Source organism: Hippocampus guttulatus, chromosome 16 (genome assembly GCF_054856545.1).
Source record: "Hippocampus guttulatus isolate MCC_2025c chromosome 16, RoL_Hgut_1.0, whole genome shotgun sequence".
Taxonomy (NCBI): domain Eukaryota; kingdom Metazoa; phylum Chordata; class Actinopteri; order Syngnathiformes; family Syngnathidae; genus Hippocampus; species Hippocampus guttulatus.
Window position 1 is genome coordinate 15,089,493 of NC_141276.1, and position 16,460 is coordinate 15,105,952.

The 16,460-nt window shown below is 43.9% G+C and overlaps 1 protein-coding gene across 2 annotated transcripts; it reads right to left on the reverse strand.

Annotated features, from left to right (window-relative positions):
* Positions 1-218: 218 nt before the first annotated feature.
* On the reverse strand, positions 219-15,653 carry atp5mc1 (ATP synthase membrane subunit c locus 1). Of its 2 annotated transcripts, none has more exons than XM_086132543.1 (5): positions 15,493-15,653; positions 14,342-14,389; positions 9,554-9,637; positions 5,174-5,352; positions 219-599 (listed from the first exon to the last, which is right to left on the reverse strand). In XM_086132543.1, the coding sequence occupies exons 2-5, from the start codon at positions 14,378-14,380 to the stop codon at positions 485-487; spliced, it is 417 nt and encodes a 138-aa protein (XP_085988669.1). In that variant the 5' UTR covers positions 14,381-14,389; positions 15,493-15,653; the 3' UTR covers positions 219-484. The 2 variants fall into 2 exon arrangements, with proteins under 2 accessions (XP_085988669.1, XP_085988670.1); XM_086132544.1 differs by having other exon boundaries at positions 15,504-15,617.
* Positions 15,654-16,460: the final 807 nt, after the last annotated feature.

The following is a 16,460-nucleotide window of genomic DNA, read 5'->3' on the forward strand; positions in this document are numbered from 1 at the left end:
GAATGTGAACGATCAGGTTCGGTGGTATGCAATTTGGAAGCATCCGAGCGGAGTTTCCCTTTCAAAAGAATAAATAGGATGATGGATAACCCTTAGCATCATCCTCATTAAGAACATGCTATTGTAGAATTAGACTACCGTCCAAATAAAAATACAACATGAAGGATGGAAACGTTACAAAAAAAGGTTTCTCAACAAAAGGCAAACTAAAGAACACGTTTGTTCCAACCATTTATTTAAGATATTTTTCAACTGAAATGGTCTTCAAGAAAAATGTGTACAGAACATAAAAATGTATACTGAGGTGTATCAGCCTCAACTCTAACTTCTGTTGATTGGAATGGCCCATCAGCGCCTTTAGAGTTCCTGTTCTGGAACATCCACACTCCCTCTTGTTGAATGGAGGGAGGGTAACTTCGATGGAGAGGCGATGGGAGAGGGGTAAAAGGACGCTGAAGGTATGAGTGTTTCCAGATTTCCAGATTTACATGGCAAACAGGATAAGGAATGCCACCATCAGACAGAAGAGACCCATAGCCTCAGATAGAGCAAAGCCCAAGATGGCGTAGGAGAAAAGTTGTTGCTTTAGGGAGGGGTTCCTGCAGAGAAGAGAGGAGATTTCAGTGCCAGGTGTCAAGCAGATTACATTTATGCTAATATTCATATACTGTATCATATAATAGAACTGGAATATTAATCACAATTTTAATCGGGATTTTGATTTGGGCTTCTTTCAATCTTGAAAATGTTCTCATTGAAGAAAAACGATTGATGTGCAGAACGGAATGATGCGCTTAGAAGTTCCAGACGCTGTGAAAGTACCCTGAATGCACAATGTTGCTTGCGAGTGTGTAGCGTATGTGATTCTGCAGTTCCCGAGCGTGCTTTAAGCCGTTTAACGACACCAAGTTGGAGTTGAATATAACACTGAATGCACAACAAAAAGAATTACACACATTGTATATTTAAATACAATAAATAGCTAATTTTAAAAACATGACCACTAATGCTAAAGTCAATGTAAAATCTAATTGACGTGCTAACGGGAAATAAGCATCAACTTCGGGAGTGATATTCCTTCAAATAGCAAATATTTACATACAAATGCTGTGGAAACACATACAGAGGTAAGATACGACTCAAAGGCACAAAGTTTCCCAAGCTGTGGAAAAAACAGTTGTTCATGAAGTTCAAAAGATCACAGCAGACGCTGCACCGATCTGCCTGTCGATCTCTCGCTCCCTCCTGCCCTCACTCATGAACAAGACCCCAAGATACTTAAACTCCTCCACTTGGGGCAAGATCTCCTCCCCGACCCGGAGGGGGCACTCCACCCTTTTCCGACTGAGGACCATTGTTTCAGATTTGGAAGTGCTGACCTGGCCCTGGATAAGCGGTAGCAAATGGATGGATGGAAGTTCAAAAGATGTTATTGTATTGTTCGCATTCTAAGTGTGTACGCCAATGGTCACCAAACTACGGCCCGCGGGCCGTATCCGGCCCGCCTCCACATTTGGTCCGGCCCCCCTGAACAATACCAGAGAGTCTTTTGATTTATTTTTCATCTATGTATATTTGTATTTTATCATAAAATTTGGCTTTTGCAATAAAATATCCCTTAGTTATGAACTATTTTCATGATTAACTATTAGCTAGTAACAATTTCATAAACACATACAGTATAAGGTGACATTTGTTCCATCCTTCTGCGGTCTGTGCCGTTATCTGGCAACCCCAGAAAAAAAAATCCGAAACCCGTCCCTCTCAAAGAGAACGTAATCATGGCGAAAAGGTGAGGTAAGAGAAAAAAAAATTATTCAGAATACAGGGAATTTAACCCAAAATGGAGAAACGATTTTTTTTTCAATGCAAAGAAAAGATTGTCTGTCTCATCTGTCGGTGGCGGTATTCAAAGAATACAATCTGCGGAGACACTATGAATCCCGCCACAACAACAAGTAAGATTTTTTGAATGGGCAAATGAGAGCAGACAAACTGTCAACGCTAAAAAGAGGAACGTTAGCTCAGCAAAATACATTTGTACGCCAAGCTCAGCTGAACCAGCCATCTGTATGGGCTAGCTTTCGGTTTGCTCAACTGATAGCAAGCAGCGGTAAGGAGAGTTTGTCAAGAAATGCATGAATGCTGTCGCAGAGGTGGTGTGTCCCGAGAAGAAAGACGTCTTTAATACCGCGAGTGTATCAAAAAAAGTTATTTGATTTTGTGTGGGTTTCTGGGAAACAATACATTTTTACGTCTAGGTACTCTTGCAGTCACACTTTTGCCGTTACAAACTGACCCCCCCATCAGAGAAGCGAAAGGTTATGTGGCCCTCACAGGAAAAGGTTTGGGGACCACTGGTGTACGCCATCCATGCGTGTCAGCACACTGCCCCCATTGGGCCAAAATGTGCAGTGACAGCTGCTATCTTTGTTTTATTTTGATGTTCTCTTATTACTAATGTATTTAATTGTTGTTCTTTGAAGTTATGTTTAAAGTCAAGTCTTTAAGGATTCAAAGATTTTTTTCCTCAAAATTCAAGGACAGAAAGAGCCAAAGATTTCTTTTTTAAATGACATTCCCACCGCACATTTCCACGACATGGCAGAAAATACAATCGCAGAGGTCCTCCGTTAGCCCAGTAAGTATCAAGACTTATGAAAACAACACATGATGAAATAAATATGATAAAGAGGGAAGAGTATTCAAGGATTCAATGTGTATAAAGATACAGGCATCAAGAATGCAAAGGCAAGAGCCTTGAATTTCACTTATTTACGAGGTCACTTGACAAAACAAAAAAAAAAAACAAGAGTTTTCAAGACGAAATTTTAACGCGCAGCGATGAAAGGGCATGGCCACCTTTCCTTCTGATGGATTGCGTCATCTGGTCAATGAGGGCATTGAAAAGGAAATCACTGCTGCGAAACAAATTCAGCTTTGTGTTTCCAAACTGACGTCATCGTGCCACAGCACACAGTATTACTGACATAAGACTCTAGCTTGTGGATTTTACTTGTAAAATAGCGTAATAAAATGAATGAGATAAATACTGTTTTTGTGAAGGGTCACTGATGTTTTCCATTTATTTTGAAATTGCCCATTCAGGAATACATTTCGAAACGGTGTTTATCCTGTTATTTCTGTTTGTGTGGAAACACACCTTTCCTTTTGCTTGGAACAGGTATTTCTTGGCCTCATTTACTATCCACATGTGACAAAAAGTCTTGAGTGTGAAACTTGAGCGTCTTCACGTAGTCAATCAAGTATGCTGGCGTCCTGTTGCTTTCAAAGTTGCTGTCGTAAACAATTGCGGGTTAGGGTTGGTCAGGAGTAACATATCATATACTCGAGGGGCCTTAAAGGTTGCATACAGGTACCTTTCCTCAGCCTTTGAACAATCTTATCCGACAAGTACTTCCAGGTCATCTTGCTTGGATAGGATAGCAAAGGAAATTTCCTCGGCGAAAACGAGAATTTGAAGATGCTCCAGCTCAATGGACAAGTATACAGATACCGCGCCAACCATTGTTACTCTGCCTAACTCAGACAAAAGTATCGACTGTCCGTCCTAAAAATGAAGTCGCTCCTTAAGGCATAGCTTTTTGGTATATGTTTAACCATTGTGGATTACAATGGTCACGAGCTATGGGTTGTGACCAAAAGAACGAGATCCCAGATGCAATCGGCCGAAATGATTTTACTCCGCAGGGTGTCCGGGCTCTCCCTTAGAGATAGGGTGAGAAGCTCGGTCATCCGGGAGGGGCTCAGAGTTAAGAGGAGCCAGATTACGTGGCTCGGGCATCTGATTAGGATGCCTCCTGAACTCCTCCCAGGGACGACCCAGGACACGCTGGAGATGTCGTCCAGCTGGCCTGGGAACACCTTGGGATCCCTCGGGAAGAGCTGAAAGAAGTGGCTGGGGAGAGGGAAGTCTTCCCTGCTAAAGCTGCAGCCTTGCGAACGGCGGTAGAAGATGGATGGATGGATAGATTACAACGCAATGTAATTGTACTTTGTGACGCGGACAGATTTTTTTTTTTTGGACAATCCAAAACACCTCCAACTCTTTTTCCCTCCACATATCAAATATTTTATGTATGCACAGAAAGCCTGCTAAGAAATTTAGGTGTGCATTAGACCATCTTTTTTTTTCTCTTTTTAAATAAAAATGAACATTGTCAGGTGGTTACGCGCATTTTAAAACTCTGATAAGAGGGGTGTTCACACGGCAAGATTTGGTCCGGTGCTACGCCGGGGCTGCCCCAGTAGAGCGTTCACACGTGCAAATTAGCTCCGGCGTAGCCCCGGAAAACAGCTTACACTGGACCAAATTTGATCCACCTCAGGGAGGTGGTTTAAAAATTTGCTCCGGAGCAAATGCTCGTTAGCGAAGCAGCACCCATGTAAATTTGCACGTGTGAACGCAACTGGGTTAAATTTGCTCCAGAGCAAATGCTTGTGAAGAGTACGTATGGCGAGAATGCGTTGCTTTCGTGCTCTGTCGGACTTCCGTCATGTGTTTGTTTAATAACGACAAAAGACTTGGCTGGTAACATCTTTCCTTTTGTAGGAGACTGGACTGTCTCGAAGTTGTTTGTGTAGTTTGTTCCTTTGTTGTGTGTTCACAACCCCCCGCGCCCCATATAATTTATTTTGTGATTTCCTCTCTTGGTTCTCTGTTTGGCGCATTACGTGGTTGCTTTTCTGAGTGTCATTGAAGTCATCGTTGATTTACGTTTTCGGGGGCGGTCACTCTCGAGCAGAAGGCACGGAGACCGAGAAGGAGAAGGACGTGCCTGTCCAGTAGTCGCTTGAGTTGTGTATACGTTTTAAAAAGAACCAACACGACAGCTCATTTGTTTTCTGTCGTTTTGCTCCGCTGCAGAAATTGCCGCGTGAACGCAAGTGGGGCTGCACCAACGCTGTGCCGGCCGGTGCTGACACGCTCAGCGGCTTTGTACGTGTGAACGCTCCACACAATTTGCTGCGGTGCAAAATATATCGCAACAAAATACATCGGTGCAGCGCCGGAGCAAAGGTGTGCCGTGTGAACACCCCTTTCGTGTGGATGAAAATGTACCAAGTTTAATTACATAATCAGAAGAGCAGGGCTAGAACCAATAATAAATAAAATTGACTTGTGAAAAAAATATATATAATAATTACTTACCTAGCATAGCCAATGATGAGGCTACCAAAAACTGTTCCAATTCCAGCTCCAGAACCAGCAACTCCCACTGTGGCAGCACCGGCACCAATGAACTTTGCAGCAGTGTCAATGTCCCGAGAGACCGCACTGGTCTGGAAAGCGCGGGTCAGGACTGATGACTGACTTATCGGCAACAGGGCCTGAAAAGGACAAGTACCACACCCCCCCAACATTTTTTTTATTACCAACATAAAAGAGAAAGATTTTACATGCAGACCTGGCTGGACGATCACCATTTAATCACAGGTCGCAGAAACAACTATTTACACTTATTTAATGAGGTGAAACTGAACCCAAATCAGGCAAGTGAACCACACCATTTGTCTTTCCCAACTTTTATTCAGCCAAGTTACAGTAGCTATTTTGCTGTACAGGTCACAGAACATAGAAGACCAACAAATGAATGTCACAAAAATCCAGAATATTGAAATGTTGATCCCATCTCACAAGGGTCGTGGGGGGTGCTGGAGCCTATCCCAGCTGTCTTCGGGCAGTAGGCAGGGGACACCCTGAACCGGTTTGCAGCCAATCGCAGGGCACACAAAGACGAACAACCATCCGCGCTCATACTCACACCCAGGGACAATTTAGAGTGTTCAATCAGCCTGCCATGCACTTTTTTTGGAATATGGGAGGAAACCGGAGTACCCAGAGAAAACCCACGCAGGCCCAAGGAGAACATGCAAACTCCACACAGGGAAGCCAGAGCTGGCATTGAACCCGATACCTTTGCACTGTGAGGTCGATGCACTAACCACCCTGTTGAGCCCATCTCTATTTAAATGAAATTGCTTTCCATTTAATTGCACATGAAACTGCAAGAAAGCCTTTACTTAGTCAGGTGTATGATTGGCAATATGCGGATATACTGTGCAGTTTTATTTTATTTTGTAATCTAATGGAAGTGCATTTAATTGTTCTGACAATTTCTGTATGTCGCTGGCAAAGAAAGATGAACATATATATTTGTAATTCATCCTTTTCAGACTCAAACGAAACGCAAAATCTCCCACGGCACATTAGTTTGCCTCGGCAGGCTGTGTCGTGGGTCTGGGTTTGGACTTGGGTGAGAAGAAGCTCTCTCAGATGAGGGCCATCCTTTCCAATAAGAGCCACCCACCCAATGTACGCCCATCTTCTCCCTTCTGAGGAGCTACGTGAGCTCCAGGTTCCGCTAACTGGGGTGTCTCTACGGAGAGACTTTGGGTCTCGTTTGTCCCTCGGGCCATCAGGCTGTATAAGGCAGCAACTTCCGGAAGGAGCAGGAGAGCATGCGGTCCTCACATTGTTGAATAGAGCTCTGATTCTTGTTTTATGTTAAACGATGTTTGCATTTTATTCTGTTAATAATGTGACACTTTTTGTTCATGTGTAAGTGACAATGTGTAATTTCCCTTGGGATTTCTAATCTATTTAAAGTTATTTTGGGGGCAGTAGTAATCAGTATTACAGGCGTAATGAGGTAGCATGAGATGATTTCCCAAACAAATTTCAGATGATCTCCAACAGTCAGCAACTCCGGAAAACGAAGGTAACTGAAGACTATTTAAAAAAAAAAAAAAAAAGCGATCAAGAATGGCAGGGAAAATAAGGGGTAGAGAAGAGGAGCAGAGCAACAAGCGTCCACCCTCTGTAAGAGGCGAACGGAAAGATTCATGATTTCGACATAATCACTTCGGGAGTACTTGCTCAAATGATCCAACAGGATTGTTGCGTAACCAGTTTTTGTGGACTTCCCTTGCACAAGGGCTTCTTCTCACTTGGGTGATACCATCACACAACTGGTGGTGAGGAATTTCTCATCAGAATAGGGAGGATCATGTCAAATTGTGGCCGCCCTCCACTGTGCATTTATCTCCACATTCGGTCTTTGTTTACTTCTTACTCTTGTTTACTTTTTAAACTTGCAAATGGAAGTAGAGCAGGAAAAGGTCAAGTGATTGGCTGCCGTCTTACACATCACTGCCAGCCTGAAAGAGTAAATGCTCACAACTGGTTATATTATTCTGGTACATAAAAGTCACCCAGTCCCTTTGGAAGGCTAATCAATGGGCCGTGGAGGCGTGGGGTTGTGACGGATGTTGACATACTGTATAGACTCCCCCATTTGTCTACATGCATCTGCGGTCCAGTGGTTGGGGACCACTACTGTAAAAAGGGATGAGAGTGGCTAGTGATGAAAAAAGCGGAAGGGGCGAGGCCAGGACGGGGGCGTGGTCGGGACAGGGCCGCCGGGGCCACTTACAAAAGTGGCACGAAACATGCTGAAGATGAAGTGTATTCAATTTACACACTATTTGAAACTTTAATAGAAAAAAATCCCAAGATTGTTCACTATTCTTTCAAGTGAAATTTTGTTTATGCATTCCTGGTGAGCACGAACATGCAACTTCAAATTTGCTGCTCAAAATCAAAACTAAAAAAGGAAACACATTCCCCGACATATTTAAGATTTGTTCATTACTTGTATTCATCAAGTGTTGTGTAAATGTGATCAAAAGCTGTTGATTCTTACCTCATACAGTGATAGTGAAGTCCCACACCGTTTACTATATATGGGTTATGAATGTATTTTATTATATAAAGTGGATGTCTATTTACAGTATATACAACACTATACAGTTTCATGAGGTATAATACTTTATTTTCTCTTCATTTTAAGCTTTTTAGGAAGCGCTAAAAGCTTATTGGTCCTCTGTCTTTTTCACTCTCTTTTTAGCCAACTCCTCTTGTTTTTACACATGCTCCCGGCTGTCGAAAAGCGCTTGAGATTGAGTACTTACTTTTCAGTAGAAATGTCTGTTTTTGGTGTTTCACCGAGGTTGCGCGACTCCAGTAAAGCTTTCCATCATCTCGATCATATAGAATGGCATCGTCACACACTGTACACAGAGCTTTACTGACGACATTGAGCTATTTCACGAACAAGCACAGACAATGGTTCCTCTTTACTGTTTCCTACTGGGGACACCGTCAGCTTTCTATCCAACCAGTCCCATCGAAACGTGTTTTTCAGATCCGCATCTATCTGACGCACTTTAGCTTCGTCACAAGTCTCGATAACATTTGGCATTCGCGAGAAAGGGGTTTAGGAAGGCACACACGAATTGGTTGTGACTCTGCATTTGCCGATGTAGCGACCAATCACAACAAGTAAGACATTGGTTTTAGCCCATATAGGAAGTAACGACAAACTAGCGGTTCGCGATAAAAAACGGGATTCAAAATGGATGCTTGCAAACGTTGTAAACATTACGAGCCCCGAATCTGCCGAAGACAAGTCCGGACCGCCGCCCCCCCCCCCCCGCAGAATTTTTTTACGGATTTGCAGCAATATAAAATAGGTCCATTTTGACTGGAAAAAAAGCGGAATTCCGCCAAAAAGCGGAAAAATCTCATCCCTGTGTAAAGTGCCTGGCTACGCCATCAAGACTAAATTTAAACAACCAAGTAAATCCTTAGGGCAGCCCTGTGCTCCAGTGGTTAGCGCGTCAACCTCACAGTGCACAGGTCGTGGGTTCGATCCCGGTTGTGGGCTTCCTGTGTGGAGTTTGCATGTTCTCCCTGGGCCTGCGTGGGTTTTCTCCGGCTACTCCGGTTTCCTCCACATTCCAAAAACATGCATGGCAGGCTGATTGAACACTCTGAATTGTCCCTAGGTGTGAGTGTGAGCGTGGATGGTTGTTCGTCTCTGTGTGCCCTGCGATTGGCTGGCACCCGGTTCAGGGTGTCCCCCGCCTACTGCCCAAAGACAGCTGGGATAGGCTCTAGCATCCCCAGCGACCCGTGTGAGGATAAAGCCGAACGGAAAATGGATGGATGAAAGTAAATCTTTATTCATCTGCCCGGTTCTCGATTCTAATAATGCACAGCTAATTTCTGTATGAGTGTGTGTAAATGTGTAATTCAGTGGCTCTGTAATTTAATCTTTCAATCCCTAGTGATAATGCAATTGAATCGCTATGTGCGGTCTTTTTCAGTCCGATAAGAGCTTGAGCTTCTTTCAAAGATGTACTTGATTCCGCTGTAAAGTTGTTCGCAGGGGTGAGGGTGTTTGTCCTCAGTGAGGCGGGAAACGAGATTGTCATAATCCAGTCAATGGTTGCCATTTGAACAACAAGATGGATTCGCTGTTGCCCCAGCAATGTGTGGGATGGGAGTTGGTACACAGCACAAGAGTTTCAACAAGACAATTAACCCACAACAAGAAATACTATGGAAAAAAATCTACACTTCTTGATCCTTGGGTCTTTAGGCAGAACAAGTCTGTGTGCTGATATACCATATAAAATTGATAAATTAAGATTGAGTAACTGTGTGTGCATGATTACGAGTTCTTACCTGCTGCTGCTCCACTGTAGCTTCGGGTCTGTTAAAAACGGAGACAGCGACTGGCCGGGCAAGGACTCTGGACCCCCCACGCAGCTACATCACATTTAACAGACAGGAGTCACACACTCAGAAATCATGCCTGTTTCATTCATATTTAAATGCAAGAATCTTCCTTGATAAAGATATCAAATTATTTGAAATAATACCTCGCATTCTCCTTGATTTGGGAGAAAAAGTAAGCCTTAAGTGACTAGAAGTCACATAGTTCAGTCACTTTAAAATGTCAATGTTATTACAGAATATATACAGCATATTTACAAAAAAACAATCCACAACCTGTCAGCAACCATGTGGGGGCACTATTACGTCATATCCAAAAGGTTTGCAGTCTTCAAGATGTGCCAAAATAGAAATTGAAAATAGACAGCCTTAAAAAATATATGTTATAATAATAATAATAATAATAATAAATAACACCAGTGCATTTTAAAAAATGTCACATTATGGCGTTTCAGGGTGTTACAAACTTTTGTTTCAAGGTCAGTGTCATATTGACAAAAATAATCCTTCCTGGAGGAGTTGGAATAGCTTGAATTATGCTCAGCTTTCCATGTCCGGGGCTCTATGATGCGGCCAAACTTCATGTGTTTACTGAAAAAAAATAATTATATGTTGTACACATGCAACCAGCTAAAAAACTAATATTGAAACGAGGGGGAAAAAGATTGAGAGGACATGCACCACTGGCTGGGTCCCATTCACTTAAATAAGAGCCAGAGCTGGAGCCTTGGTGGTCACCCACCTTGACGGCCGTGGCCCCCGCCTCAAAGGTGGTGGCTAACGGAGAGTAATAACAAGCCTTGCCTTTTTCTTTTTAACTGTACTTTTTACCTTGGTTGCTGTATACGACAATCAAGATAAGATAAGATCCTTTATTTGTCCCACACTGGGGAAATTTACAGCCTCCAGCAGCAAGAATGTAGGCAGAAAGAAGAAAAAACAAACAAACACCGTTCAATTAAGTGCAATATAAATACAAAATGGATAAATCGCAGTGCTATTTACAGTTGCTTTCCACATCATTTAATTATTATTAATAATATTGTTGCTATTTTTTATTCAGCAGCCTGACAGCAGTTGGTAGGAACGAGCGTCGGTATCTCTCCTTCTTGCAGCGCGGGTGTAACAGTCTCTGGCTGAAGGAGCTACCTAGTGCTGTCAGGGCGGGCTGGAGAGGGACTGTCCATCATAGCTTTTAGCTTAGTTAGCATCCTTCTGTTGCCCACCTCCTCCAGAGTGTCAAGGGAGCAGCCCAGGACAGAACTGGCCTTCCTGACCAGTCGCTCCAGTCTCTTTCTGTCCCGGGCTGAGATGCTGCCTGACCAGCAGACAATGCCATAATGGATGGCCGAGGCCACCACCAAGTTATAGAAAGTCTTAAGGAGCGACCCCTGAACCCCAGAAGACCTCAGTTTCCTGAGTAGGAAGAGTCGGCTCTGTCCTTTCCTAATCAGGGTGTCCGTGTTTGTAGACCAGTCCAGTTTGTTGTTCAGAAGAACACCTAGGTACTTGTAGGAGGTCACCCTCTCTATGTCCATACCCTGGATGTTCATCGGTGCTGGTGAGGACTGTTTCCTGCAGAAATCCACAACCAACTCCTTAGTTTTCCTAGGGTTGATCTGGAGGAGATTCTGCTGGCACCAGTCCACAAAGTCCTTCGTCATTCCCCTGTACTCCCGATCGTCCCCCTCTGTAATGAGGCCAACAATCGCAGAGTCATCGGAGAACTTCTGAAGGTGGCAGTTTGGAGTGGCGTGTCTGAAGTCCGAGGTGTAGAGGATGAACAGGAATGGAGCCAGAACAGTCCCCTGCGGCGCTCCAGTGCTGCAGAGAAGCCTGTCCGACTCACAGCTCTGCAACCTCACGTACTGCGGCTGATTTGTGAGGTAGTCTGTGATCCATGCTGTGAGATGGTGGTCCACTCCGGCGTTCTGCAGTTTGCCTCCCAGCAAGTTGGGCTGGATGGTGTTGAAGGCACTGGAGAAATCAAAGAACATGATTCTCACAGTGCTCCCAGCCTTCTCCAAGTGTGACAGCACTGAGTGGAGGAGGTAGATAATGGCGTCTTCCACGCCGATAGGCAAACTGCAGCGGGTCCAGTGCCGGGCTCACCAGCGGTCGAAGGTGGGCGAGGACGAGTCTCTCCAGCGTCTTCATCAGATGAGACGTCAGCGCCACCGGTCTGGAGCTGTTCAGCTCCTTAGGGTGGGGGGTCTTGGGCACTGGGACCAGGCACGAAGTTTTCCACAGCTGTGGAGCTCTGCCCAGCTTCAGGCTCAGGTTGAACATGTGCTGGACAATGTCACACAGCTGGTCAGAGCAGGTCCTGAGGAGCCGGGAACTGATCTTGTCTGGACCTGCTGCCTTTCTCACATTCATCTTCCTCAGTTGGTTCCTCACCTGCTCTGTTGTGACGGACAGGCAGGAACCAGGTGACAGACTGGGTAGATGAGAGCTGGTCGAAAGAGGAGGGGGAGGAGAAGAACTCCTCAGTGAGAGTGGTTGCAGTTGGTGGTTGGGGGAAGGGACAGACGACTGGTCGAAACGGTTGAAAAAACGGTTCAGTCCATCTGCCCAGTTCTTGTCCTTCTCAGTCAATGTCTTTGGGCTGTCATGGCCTGAGATGGTTTTCAGGCCCCTCCAGACACCAGTGACATTGTTGGCCTGCAACTGGTCCTCCAATTTCATCCTGTATATCTTCTTCCCCTCCCTGATCTTTCTTCTCAGCCGAATCTGCACGGCCTTCAGCTCCTCTCTGTCTCTCGACATAAAAGCTCTCTTCTTCTCCTTCAGGAGGGCCTTTATGTCGGGATTAATCCATGGTTTGCTGTTGGAAAAACACCGCACAGTTCTGGTGGGTACGGTGTTCTCCTCACAGAAGTTTATGTAGTCCGTGATGGTGTCAGTGAGTGCATCAATGTCCTCCCCGTTAACCTCGCTGAAGAGTTCCCACCTGGTCGTGTCGAAGCAGTCCCGCAGAGCATCTTCAGCTTCCGTGGACCATTTCCTGACCATTTTGGTCACAGTTGGCTGCCTGTGCACCAGTGGTTTGTACACAGGCTCGAGAAATACCAAGTTGTGGTCTCCTCTTCCAAGAGGGGGGAGGGGGAGGGGTTTATATGCCTCCTTGGTATTGGCATAAAACAAGTCCAAAATTTTATTGTCTCTAGTGGCACAGGTTTCATATTGCGTGAAGGTTGAAAGGGAGGACGACAGAGAGACATGGTTGAAGTCCCCAGAGATGATCAGCAGGGCGTTGGGGGACTGTGTTTGCAGCCTGCTCACGACAGTCATCAGGGCATCACGCGCTGCATCACCATTAGCCGACGGGGGGACGTACATTGTCACAGCTATGACGTGTGAGAATTCCCTCGGGAGATAATGGGGCCTGAGGCTAATGGCTAGCAGCTCAATGTCCCGGCTGCAGAGTTTGTCTTTGATTGTGATATGCCCCGGATTGCACCATTTGTCATTCACAAAAACAGCCAGTCCCCCAAGTGGATCAAGTGGATTTATTCGATATTGGATACAGTGCAAAAGGTCTAGCACTTGCAAATCTCAGATGGGAGAGAGCGAAAAGCATCTGTGGATTGTTGTCAGGTTTGGAGTGGCCGGAGGCAGCACAGTTAACATTGGGGGAAGGGGGACCTGCCAAGCTAATGGCTAATATGGATAGCCACTCAGACTTCCGCTGCCAAGCCTCTCTCTCTACCTCCAACGCCAGATCCATAACACACAGGACGGGTAAAATGAAACTACAAGTAGGAGGGAAAACACTGTGTTCGGGACTATTGCATTTTATCAATCATGGAGAACTACTTAGATTTCTGACACCTCAGTGCAACTGTATTTGAGGGCAACCAGAGCACAAAGCGAAATTTCATTGCCAGCATCTAAGTCATGGAGACTGTGTCATGGACAAAGTTCCATATATTTACAGGAGAGTCACGTCTACATCAAGAATTACATACCAGTAACCCGTATGCTAAAAAACTTGATTCTTGTTGCAAATATTGATGTATCCACAAAAATGAAGTGACTCACTCAGTGGGACTTTAACTGCATGTGACTCAGGCTTAAACATCGTATTTTGAATACAATCAGGCACAATAGCTTTTTTTGTGTGTGCAGGGGTTAAATTTATTAAGTACTTTTTCTAAAATGTTAAAAACCTTGTATCTGCCTTCGTGTACCTACTTATGGGGGCTGCCATTTTCAGATCTTTTCATAATCGCAAGAATGCCAATTTAAAATAATGTGGCACAATTTCACCCATTCCTGTCTGCTTTAATGACCAAGAAAGCCAGTTAGTAAAATATTCAGCAATGAGAAGCTTCAGAATTCATTTCATAACATTTACAAAAGATACAGATACGATCATAAACATCATCTACAAGTACCAAATAAGTTGTGAGCCAATCTGGATACAATTTTTTTTTTAATGGATATCATTCAAATCAAGTTGATGTAAGCTACAACACTTAACGCTGACAACCTCTGAATGTTTTTCGTCTTGGTCTACACAGGGTTGAATAAGGAAATCAATCACTGTCTGTTCTTAAACTTACTCCATAAAACGTAATATTAAAATCGTAGTGTTGTGTTGCTACATATAATGTATTGTTGCTTTAAAATGTGGGGTGCTTAGTTCGCTTTTAAAGCTCCTGTGATCTTATACTTGCATTTTTCGAGCGAACTCGCCGGAAACATTCAGCAAAATGGGTCATGCAAACTTACCACAGCAGGAGAAGTGACAAACTTTGCACAGGAATACATGGCTAGGACCTAAGAAAATGAGACAATTTGCAATTTGAGTCATTGTTACACGCAGGGTCCCAGAATGGAACTTCAACATTGAGTTAAGTTTATAATCACATTTTTTGAGCATGCTACATTAACATGAATTAGTTTGTGATTGCAGTTATGGGTTGGGTTTGCACGTTCGGGGACATTCTGATAAAACACCCAAAGGACGTTTTCGGAGGTATAATGACGCTAATATTGCCAACTAAGCAGGACTGAAATACGTGTGAAATATTGTGCGTTACCGGACAGCTCATCCATGAGGCTAATCCAATTGTCAACAAACGACTGCTGGGATCAACTGGAGATTTTAAATTCACCGATGAAGAGGGGTGAAAAGGCTACAGCTCCCCTTGCTCACAGGCGCCATTTCCTGAAGCCTGGAGGACACTTCAGCCCAAGCTCTCATCGGGCGTTTTGATTGACAAACAAGCCGTAAAATATTTTTACTGTAATCAAAACACTGACCTCATTACTGATCTACATCCCAACTGGTTGTCCTGGCACATTTGTGTGACACACGGCCGGAGCTAGCCAGTTCCAATATCAAGTTGCTAAGCTAACCACCGTAGCTGAAGGTCAAAATGTAATACTAAGGACCAGACAGCCGATAGACGGTTGAGAGCGCAAACCTATCAAACCTGTATTTTCCGCACAATACATTGCGTGCAAGGCTGATGATGAATTTATATTTTAACTTCGAACTGCAGGGTCCTTGCAGGAGGTGCCTGAATGAAACACGGAAGGCCCGAAGACGGAATCTGACATCTTATATCTATCTAGTCCATGAGTAGTCAAAGTAAATCAGCCGCGCAATGGCGTGTGACCGAAAATCTCGTGGAGAGACAAGAAAACCATTTTTTGCATGGATGCACAATAGGGAACTAATGTTTATACACATTGACTCAAAGAAGTGACATGCGAATCAGCTGACATCCATTGGCGGACATAGCTATGGTGCTCCACAGTGCAGTTAGAAGCCTTTCCTGACAGCTCACGCAGAACTAATAATGTCATAGACGGATGCATCAAAAAGCTGACGAGTCTCCGTGTATGAATGAAAGACCATATACAGCATACATTACCGGTTAGTTACGTTTTCGGGAGGGTCCGGAATTAGCTTCTCTGGTACCCAGCGGTAGTCAATGAACGTAGACCGCAAAAGACCGTCACCTTGTCATTTATAAGAAATGTGTGTACGTCCTCATCGCCCATTGGATAGAGAATCTCAGCAACTCAAGTAATTTCTGACGTCTCAGGCAACTTCCGTTATTGTAGCCTATTGGAAAGGGGTTTGTTGCCTTAGTAAGTATTTAATTGGTTAAACTCTGTGTAGGTGGAACTACTGAATCAAGAGCACGAACAATGATTGGACAATTTTGCCGGGTGACGAGGGTGACCTTTCAAACACATCCGGTGTCCTATTCGGCTATTGGATAATCGATAGGAAGTCCCGACCTACAAAACAACGGTACCATAGATATCACAAATGATTAGATACCACAAGACCACCGATAGAAATAGAGATAGATATACCCAGGTGCCGAGTGACGGAAACACACTCTCTCTCTCTCTCTCTCTCTCTCAATCAAAGCCGGATTTTGACTTCGCCACTCCAAAATCTTAATTTTGATAGAAAATATTTAAAAAACAAATTTGTAGAAAAGCTTTGAACAAAACTACTATTAAATTCACTTTAAAGACACACACTCTCTCTCTCTATCAACGCCGGATTTTGACTTCGCCACTCCAAAATCTTAATTTTGATAGAAAATATTTAAAAAACACATTTGTAGAAAAGCTTTGAACAAAACTACTATTAAATTCACTTTAAAGACAAACAATATGGACAGAAATATTTTTTGCAAAATTACTTGTGAAAGTTAATTTTTACTGGTTTGATCTTGGCACTACACACATTTTTGCAGCCATAACATACACGATACAATAGCGTCTTCGTACTTCGAAGGCTGTTTCTCAACCTTTATTGAGCCAAGGCACGTATTTCACATCAAAATTAATCTCACGGCACACCATTGAGCAAAAAAGTCAC

Excerpts from the sequence above, each read along its gene's own strand:
- atp5mc1 (XM_086132543.1), bottom strand. The coding sequence starts at position 14,380 with ATGTATTCCTGTGCAAAGTTTGTCACTTCTCCTGCTGTG. Across the intron at positions 9,638-14,341 it reads TTGTCACTTCTCCTGCTGTG|CTGCGTGGGGGGTCCAGAGT; the intron begins GTAAGTTTGCAT and ends AATGTGATGTAG. Across the intron at positions 600-5,173 it reads CTCATCATTGGCTATGCTAG|GAACCCCTCCCTAAAGCAAC; the intron begins GTAAGTAATTAT and ends TCTTCTCTGCAG.